Raw genomic sequence first — 9,888 nt, 5'->3', positions numbered from 1 at the left:
TTATTCTTTGTAAGCTCCTGCTGGGAAATGAACAGGGGAGGCTGCAACCTTACACTATACTGAGTGCGAAGCTTACTTTTACTTTGTAACAATACAGACCTGATCACTGATGTGGAAATACGGGGTAATTTAGGAAACATCGATCACAGGTTAATTGGCTTCAGTATAAATCACACAAATAGGAAACATAAGGGGAATACAAAGACACTGAATTTCAAAAGAGCCAACTTCCCTAAACTACAAACCTTGCTAGAAGGCATAAATTGGGATAAAACCTTAGGAACAAAGAACACGGAGGAGAGATGGGTTTGCTTTAAGAGTACATTAAATAGGACCAATGCATCCCATTGGGTAATACATTTAAAAGAGCAAACAAAAGTCCTGGATGGCTTAACTCCAATGTAAAAATGCATATAAAAGCAAAGGAGAAGGCCTTCAAAAAATACAAGGTTGAGGGATCATCATCAGCATTCAGACTTTATAAAGAATGCAACAAGAAATGTAAGGGTGCAATAAGGACGGCTAAGATAGAACATGAAAGACACATAACGGAAGAGAGCAAAAAAAATCCCAAGAAATTCTTTAAGTATGTAAACAGTAAAAAAGGGAGGACAGACCATATTGGCCCCATAAAGAATGAGGAAGGACATCTGGTTACAAAGGATGGGGAGATGGCGAAGGTATTGAATTTATTCTTCTCAGTCTTCACGAGGGAATCGGGGGGCTTCAGTAACCAAAACTGCAGTGTTTATCCTCATGACACAACACAGGAAGCACCTCCATGGTTAACAGAGGACAGAATTAAAATTAGACTTGGGAAACTTAACATTAATAAATCACCGTGACCAGATGGCTTGCATCCGAGGGTACTTAGGAAACTCAGTCAAGTAATTGCCAGACCATTGTTCCTAATTTTTACTGACAGTCTACTGACTGGAATGGTACCAGCTGATTGGAGAAAAGTCAACGTAGCATCAATATTTAAAAAGGGCCCAAAATACATCCCTGGGAATTACAGAGCAGTTAGCCTAACATCAATAGTATGTAAACTCTTGGAGGGGATGATAAGGGACTATATTCAAGATTTTAGTAATGAGAACAGTATCATTAGCAGTAATCAGCATGGATTCATAAAGAATCGTTCTTGCTAAACCGACCTTCTAACCTTCTATGAGGAGGTGAGCTGCAATCTAGATAAAGGAAGGCCCGTAGACGTGGTGTATCTGGATTTTGCAAAAGCATTTGACACAGTTCCCCATAAACGTTTACTGTACAAAATAAGGTCTGTTATCATGGACCATAGGGTGAGTACATGGATTGAAAACTGGCTACAAGGGCGAGTTCAGAGGGTGGTGATAAATGGGGAGTACTCAGAATGGTCAGGGGTGGGTAGTGGGGTCCCCCAGGGTTCTGTGCTGGGACCAATCTATTTAATTTGTTCATAAACAACCTGGGGGATGGGGTAAACAGTTCAATCTCTGTATTTGCAGACAATACTAAGCTAAGCAGGGCAATAACTTCTCCGCAGGATGTGGAAATCTTGCAAAAAGATCTGAATAAATTAATGGGGGAGGGACAACTACATGGCAAATGAGGTTCAATGTAGAAAAATGTAAAATAATGCATTTGGGTGGCAAAAATATGAATGCAATCTATACACTGGGGGGAGAACCTCTGGGGGAATCTAGGATGGAAAAGGACCTGGGGGTCCTAGTAGATGATAGGCTCAGCAATGCCAAGCTGCTGCTAACAAAGCAAACAGAATATTGGCATTAAATAGGGGATCAACTCCAGAGATAAAACGATAATTCTCCCGCTCTACAAGACTCTGGTCCAGCCGCACCTGGAGTATGCTGTCCAGTTCTGGGCACCAGTCCTCAGGAAGGATGTACTGGAAATGGAGCAAGTACAAAGAAGGGCAACAAAGCTAATAAAGGGTCTGGAGGATATTAGTTATGAGGAAAGGTTGCGAGCACTGAACTTATTCTCTCTGGAGAAGAGACGCTTGAGAGGGGATATGATTTCAATATACAAATACCGGACTGGTGACCCCACAATAGGGAGGAAATGTTCGCAGAAGGGAGTTTAACAAGACACATGGCCACTCATTAAAATTAGAAGAAAAGAGGTTTAACCTTAAACTATGTAGAGGGTTCTTTACTGTAAGAGCAGCAAGAATGGTCTCAGCGGGGGGCATCGATAGTTTCAAGAAACTATTAGATAAGTGACCACAAAATACAGGGATATACAATGTAATACTGACACATAATCACACACATAGGTTGGACTTGATGGACTTGTGTCTTTTTTTCAATCTCACCTACTATGTAACTATCAATGTTTATAAACAATGTTATTTTGTATCTCTCTATTTCCCACCTGAACAGTGTCTATAAACAATGTTAATTTGTATCTCTCTAGCTTCTGCCTGATCGATGTTTATAAAAAATGTTATTTTGTATCTCTCTCTTTCCCTTCTTAACCAGATTTATAAACAATGTTACTTTGTAACTCTCTATCTCCTGTCTGATCAATGTTTATAAACAATGCTTGTAATGGTGTTACAAACAGTTTGTTATTGCAATTTTTGCTATTCAACACTGCGCTACTTTAACTGGTAATTGCGGGGCCATGCAACATTGTACCCAAATGAAATTTATATAATTTATTTCACACAAATAGAGCTGTATTTTCGTGGTATTTGATCAGCACTGGGTTTTTTATTACATAAACGAAAAAAGACCGAACATTTAGAAAAAACATTTTTTTTCTACTTTCTGTTATAAAACATATCCAATAAAATAAAAAAAAATCTATTTTCTTCAAACATTTAGGGCAAAATGTATTCTGCTACATGTCTTTGGTAAAAAAAAAATCCCAATAAGTGTATAATAATTTGTGTGAAAGTTATACTGTATACAAACTATGATATACAGTATATACTGGAATGTATGCAGCTGTGACACTATACTGGTGATGGCGGTGATCAGCATCTTGTAATGGGACTGCTGTGATAGGGTGCCGGGTAATATGGCCCTAACAGATCTGGGAGGGTCACTAACTGACACTGACATCTCCAGTGACACTAATATAGTAATCAGTGATAATACTATACACTGTACTCATAACACTGGCTGGGAAGGGGTTAACATCCAGGGCCAATCAAGGGGTGAACTGTGTGCCTAACTATGTGTAATGCTTACTGCTTTTACTTTTTTTCTCTCTCTGTTTTTTCTCTCTGCTTTTCAGGGAGAAGAAACAGCCAGATCGATGTTCACAGTACACAGAGTTCTGTGTTTCTGCAGCCACAGAACTTTTTGCTGACTCATTGGCTGTCAAAACTTTTTGCTGACTCAGCTGTCAAAACTCGTGCTGTGTCCAATCACAGCACAGGCTGGCAGGTGGTGCGCACATGCACACCCCAAACCCGGAAAGGAGGTTGATCAAGTGTATACACATGATTGTGCCTGTACCTGCCACCTGCTTGGAGTTTATTCACTGCAGGCGGTCAGCAGGTAGTTAAAGCCCATTTGGCTCTACTGTTCTGCACTCCTGTGACCTGTTTTCAGCAGACAGCGGGCTGAAGCCTGCTGTTGGCTGACGTTACACAGAGCCAGTCCAGGCTTGGGAAAGATCAGGACAATATAGTCAGGATCCATCCACAACCCTGGACCGCCACCTGGCTAAGCCTCTCAGCGAGCCGCTGAGAGCCTGAGCTGGCAGCACCCGTCCCCTCCACAGCCAATGAGTGCGAGGGCGGGGGGGGGGTCAGAGCAGACAGTGGTGACTGATAGTCACAGCTCTCTGCTCGTTGAGACCTGAAAAACAAGCGATTGGTGGTGTTTGATCGCTCGGTTCTCAGTGTTAGAGCCGACAGGGGACAGATCCACCTGGGTAAGTATGAATCTTTAAAAGCGACTGGCAGGCTACACGCTCGGAGCTTCAGCTCCTTCTATTGGCCTCTAGAAGCTCCGAGCGTGTAGCCTGCCGAGTCCCTTTGCCTTTCCTGTGATAAGCTCCTTCGGATGTGACCCGTGACGTCACTTCCGTGCATTCCACGCTGGTTCCGGCTCCTCTCCTGTGGCCACAGGATGTGCTGCGGACCTGCCATTAACGCACCAGGAACCCTTTCCGGACTCGAGGAGCCCTCGGGACTACCTTTACAGTAGAGCTGCACGATTCTGGCTAAAATGAGAATCACGATTTTTTTGCTTAGCAGATAGATTGCGATTCTCTCACGATTCTCGCGGCCTTTTCGTTTTTGTTTTTTTATTATTCAGTGTATTTTTTCCCAAAAAAATTACGTTTGAAAGACCTCTGGGCAAATACAGTGTGACATAAAATATTGCAATTGCCATTTTATTCCCTAGGGTCTCTGCTAAAATATATATAATGTCTGGGGGGTCCGAGTAATTTTCTAGCAAAAACTATTGATTTTAACGTAAGAAAGAAGTGTCAGAAAAGGATTTAGACTTTAAGTGGTTAAACTTCCTGCATTTACAGGTTGTTGAAAATTTGGCAGGCTGCCCAGATTATTTATTTACAAACAGAAGTGTATCCCTTTGATCTAAGAAGGAAGCTTAGTTACAATGTTTCATATTAAAAACTTGGCAGACTGCTCGGATGTTTTCTTTTGACAGCTGAGAGAGCAGAAAAGTCTCTCCACTTGTTATATGAAAGAATCGGCAAACTCTGTCAGAGGGGTTGAATCGAGATCGCGATTTTTCAACAATTAATTGTGCAGCTCCACTATACAGATTAGCCTGTATCTTCCTTACTTCTTGTGAGTGTTTGTGTATACCTTGCCATTAAAAATCAGCTTCTAATACTGCACTTAGGTGGTGCTTCCTTTCTTCTCTCCCTCTATTTCTGTGTACAGGGCCAGCTCTCTGAGGACAGCAGCCACCCTAATCATTCCACCATTATTTGTATTCTTGGACTATTATTGTTGTGCTTATGGGCTAATGACCTCCCTTTTAATACGGACTCAGTAATAGTGATTTTTTTTTTATTACTATTATTCTGTTTTATATATTGCACTGTACCTTGCACTCACAGTTATTGTTACCATCGTAATAATAAAAAAAACCCACAGAGAGTCTAAACCTTTCAAGCCTGCAGCCAAAAAAAAGAAAAAAAAGAAAAGTTTGGGTTTTAGATCTTTATCCAGAAATGAAACATATAAAACCACAAAGACAACAAAGATACAGGCAACAAATAATAACACAAAGGAAGAGACGCAGGTACAGTACAACGTTGGTCTGGTTATATATTTTGTAAAGGCAGACCTAATCCCTATGGCTCATTTGAGCAGGTGACGTGGTTCAGGCGATCAAACTGCATAGCTACAAGATCGCTGTAAGCCCTCGTTCACATTGGGGCGACCTAAGCCGCACCCTATTGTTGGCAACTGCACTGTTCAGTGCTTGGGACGCCGACTTCGAAGAGCCGCATCAATTTTTTTATTAAGTAGTTCCTGCACTACTTTAGGTGATTTCTGGTGCAACTTGCATAGACAGTGGTGCACAAAGCCGCGCAGATGTCTTCAAAGTCGCATCTGAAGTCGCATTGACACGCGGCTTTAAAATCTTACGATTTCATATGAAGTCGCACGGTTTCAAAGCTGCATTCAATCTGAACGAGGTGTAAGGGCTTACATGGGTAGCCAGGAGGTGGGGGGAGCAGAAAAAACAGGCAGTTGAGCCGTGGATTTACCAACCCCTGACCACCCAGCTAAAGGAAGCAATGCAGCTGACGGGGCTTCAATGCATGCTTTAATGCAATTAATTAAACCGCATGTCACATTAGGAGAGCAGTACCGCAGCTTAATGGGATCAATTTAAGTGTATTGGGCCATGCCACACCTGCCCTGTATGCAGTTCCGTGGTTCAACCTTTTTTTAAAAAAAAAGGGCAGTGAGGAGGCGCCATATCATTTCTTCCACTTGCCTGTCAACCACCCTCTGAAAAGTGATCTGTGGTGAATTGTATTTCGGAGGGGTGTTAAGGGCTGCTGCACATCTGAAGAAGCTCTAATGCCGCGTACAAACGGTCGGACTTTTCGTCTACAAAAGTCCGACGGACTAAAGCTGGCTGACAATCCAATCGTGTGTGGGCTTCCCCGGACTTTCAGCGGACTTTTCCAGCCACAAATCTGATGGACTTTAGATTTGAAACATGCTTCAAATCTTTACGTCGTAACTACGCCGGACCCAGAAATCCGCTCGTCTGTATGCTAGTCCGACGGGCAAAAACCCACGCTAGGGCAGCTATTGGCTACTGGCTATCAACTTCCTTATTTTAGTGCGGTGTACGGTATACGTCATCACGTACAAATCCGTCGGACTTTTGTGTGATCGTGTGTAGGCAAGTCCGTTCGTTAGAAAGTCCGTTGAAAGTCTGTCGGACGGGCTGTCGGACTTTTGTAGCCGAAAAGTCCGACCGTGTGTACGCGGCATAAGTGTCGTGTTGCTGACCAGTGTCAGAAACACAAAAAATTTTTTTTTTTAAATTGTGATTCTGATCAATAGAAAGTCACAGGACTTTTCATAGAAAAACATAAATCTAAAGGTGGCATTCATGGGTATAGGGTGGAAAATCCCAGTCTTTTTTTTTGGGGGGGGGGGGGGGGCAGGGTTCATCTCCTCTTATTTAAACTTCTTCTCCTTTCCCTCCTCTTCCTCCACGCTCCCTTGCTTTCTCTTCAGACTTCTCCGGTTTTCATTGCTGTTCTCCCGGGACAATGTAACAGATATCTCTGTTACACCATTCACGAAAATCTCTGCAAAGGAAGAAATGAAGATGAACTCCAAGAAATCAGCTTAATGCACACATGAAATAATAATAATAAAATATATATATATATATATATATATATATATATATATATCACACACACACACACACATATATATATATATAACATATACACACACACATATACATATATAATATATATATATATATATATATATATATATATATATATATATATATATATATATTTAATGTTTGGGGGTTCTAAGTAATTTTCTAGCAAAAAATACTAAATTAAACTTGTAAACAACAAATGTCAGAAAAAAGGCCTGGTCCAGAAGTGGTTAACATTGTTACATTGTATCGCTTGTTCCAAAAAAAAAAAAGAAAGAAAGTGTATTTCAAGAATATTTGTTCAGAAGCAAAAACATTTTGTTTTTGCCCAAGTGGCACGAAGTGAATCAACATGCAGATTCACTGGACAAATGACTATGTGAATTTTTTTATAAATTGACCCCAAAGTATAGTAAAAAAAAAAAAAAAAAAAGCAATGGTATTTCTCTATTGTTTGAACGCAAAATAGTTTAATCTAGCATACAGAAAACATGTGCTGTGCACTCAAAGTTTTTGAAGTAAATTGTTTTTAATCAACGTTAATATTTAAGGAAACGTTATAAATTGATTAAAAGCAACAACAACAACAAAAAAAATAGAGAGGAGAGAAAGAGTAAGGGTCTTTTAAAGTACCAGAAATAATCATAAAGTGCATAGAGTATAGAAAATTCTTTATTTTGGTAACTGTTAAAAAATATATTTGACTTATTACATAGTTACATAGTAGGTGAGGTTGAAAAAAGACACAAGTCCATCAAGTCCAACCTATGTGTGTGATTATGTGTCAGTATTACATTACATATCCCTGTATATTGCGGTCATTCAGGTGATTATCTAATAGTTTCTTGAAGCTATCAATGCTCCCCGCTGAGACCACCGCCTGTGGAAGGGAATTCCACATCCTTGCCGCTCTTACAGTAAAGAACCCTCTACGTAGTTTAAGGTTAAACCTCTTTTCTTCTAATTGTAATGAGTGGCCACGAGTCTTATTAAACTCTCTTCTGCGAAAAAGTTTTATCCCTATTGTGGGGTCACCAGTACAGTATTTGTAAATTGAAATCATATCCCCTCTCAAGCGTCTCTTCTCCAGAGAGAATAAGTTCAGTGCTCGCAACCTTTCCTCATAACTAAGATCCTCCAGACCCTTTATTAGCTTTGTTGCCCTTCTTTGTACTCGCTCCATTTCCAGTACGTCCCTCCTGAGGACTGGTGCCCAGAACTGGACAGCATACTCCAGGTGCGGGCGGACCAGAGTCTTGTAGAGCGGGAGAATTATCGTTTTATCTCTGGAGTTGATCCCCCTTTTAATGCCAATATTCTGTTTGCTTTATTAGCAGCAGCTTGGCATTGCATGCCATTGCTGAGCCTATCATCTACTAGGACCCCCAGGTCCTTTTCCATCCTAGATTCCCCCAGAGGTTCTCCCCCCAGTGTATAGATTGCATTCATATTTTTGCCACCCAAATGCATTATTTTACATTTTTCTACATTGAACCTCATTTGCCATGTAGTCGCCCACCCCATTAATTTGTTCAGGTCTTTTTGCAAGATTTCCACATCCTGCGGAGAAGTTAATGCCCTGCTTAGCTTAGTATCGTCTGCAAATACAGAGATTGAACTGTTTATCCCATCCTCCAGGTCGTTTATGAACAAATTAAATAGGATTGGTCCCAGCACAGAACCCTGGGGAACCCCACTACCCACCCCTGACCATTCTGAGAACTCCCCATTTATCACCACCCTCTGAACTCGCCCTTGTAGCCAGTTTTCAATCCATGTACTCACCCTATGGTCCATGCCAACGCACCTTATTTTGTACAGTAAACGTTTATGGGGAACTGTGTCAAATGCTTTTGCAAAATCCAGATACACCACGTCTACGGGCCTTCCTTTATCTAGATGGCAACTCACCTCCTCATAGAAGGTTAATAGATTGGTTTGGCAAGAACGATTCTTCATGAATCCATGCTGATTACTGCTAATGATATCATTCTTATTACTAAAATCTTGTATATAGTCCCTTATCATCCCCTCCAAGAGTTTACATACTATTGATGTTAGGCTAACTGGTCTGTAATTCCCAGGGATGTTTTTTGGGCCCTTTTTAAATATTGGTGCTACATTGGCTTTTCTCCAATCAGCTGGTACCATTCCAGTCAATAGACTGTCTGTAAAAATTAGGAACAACGGTCTGGCAATCACCTAGGTGAGGTTGAAAAAAGTCCAACCTACGTGTGTGATTATATGTCAGTATTGCATTGTATATCCCTGTATGTTGTGGTCGTTCAGGTGCTTATCTAATAGTTTTTTGAAACTATCGATGCCCCCCCGCTGAGACCACCGCCTGTGGAAGGGAATTCCACATCCTTGTCGCTCTTACAGTAAAGAACCCTCTGCGCAGTTTAAGGTTAAACCTCTTTTCTTCTAATTTTAATGAGTGGCCACGAGTCTTGTTAAACTCCCTTCTGAGAAAAAGTTTTCTCGCAACCTTTCTTCATAACTAATATCCTCCAGACCCTTTATTAGCTGTGCTGCCCTTCTTTGTACTCGCTCCATTTCCAGTACATCCTTCCTGAGGACTGGTGCCCAGAACTGGACAGCATACTCCAGGTGCGGCCGGACCAGAGTCTTGTAGAGGAGGAGAATTATCACTTTATTTCTGGAGTTGATCTCCTTTTTAATGCCAATATTCTGTTTGCTTTGTTATCTACTAGGACCCCCACCCCTGACCATTCTGAGTACTCCCCATTTATCACCACCCTCTGAACTCGCCCTTATAGCCAGTTTTCAATCCATGTACTCACCCTATGGTCCATGCCAACGGACCTTATTTTGCACAGTAAACGTTTATGGGGAACTGTGTCAAATGCCTTTGCAAAATCCAGAAACACCACATCTACAGGCCTTCCTTTATCTAGATGGCAACTCACCTCCTCATAGAAGGTTAGTAGATTGGTTTAGCAAGAACGATTCTTCATGAATCCATACTGATTACTGCTAATGATACCGTTCTCATTAC

At 41.2% G+C, this 9,888-nt stretch overlaps 1 protein-coding gene across 3 annotated transcripts in view; it reads right to left on the bottom strand.

Annotated features, from left to right (window-relative positions):
* Positions 1-5,493: 5,493 nt before the first annotated feature.
* LOC141141055 (uncharacterized) overlaps positions 5,494-9,888 on the bottom strand; it is a 47,195-nt gene continuing 42,800 nt past the window's right edge. For all 3 annotated transcript variants that reach the window (XM_073628735.1, XM_073628736.1, XM_073628734.1), the window contains one exon: positions 5,494-6,780. In XM_073628735.1, coding sequence (XP_073484836.1) covers positions 6,647-6,780 — 134 coding nt within the window. In that variant the 3' untranslated portion in view covers positions 5,494-6,646. The remainder of the gene's footprint in view (positions 6,781-9,888) is intronic.

The sequence above is a fragment of the Aquarana catesbeiana genome, linkage group LG04 (genome assembly GCF_042186555.1).
Source record: "Aquarana catesbeiana isolate 2022-GZ linkage group LG04, ASM4218655v1, whole genome shotgun sequence".
In the NCBI taxonomy this organism is placed as follows: domain Eukaryota; kingdom Metazoa; phylum Chordata; class Amphibia; order Anura; family Ranidae; genus Aquarana; species Aquarana catesbeiana.
Note: the sequence above shows the minus strand (reverse complement) of the source record. Positions and strands in the feature narration are given on the sequence as shown.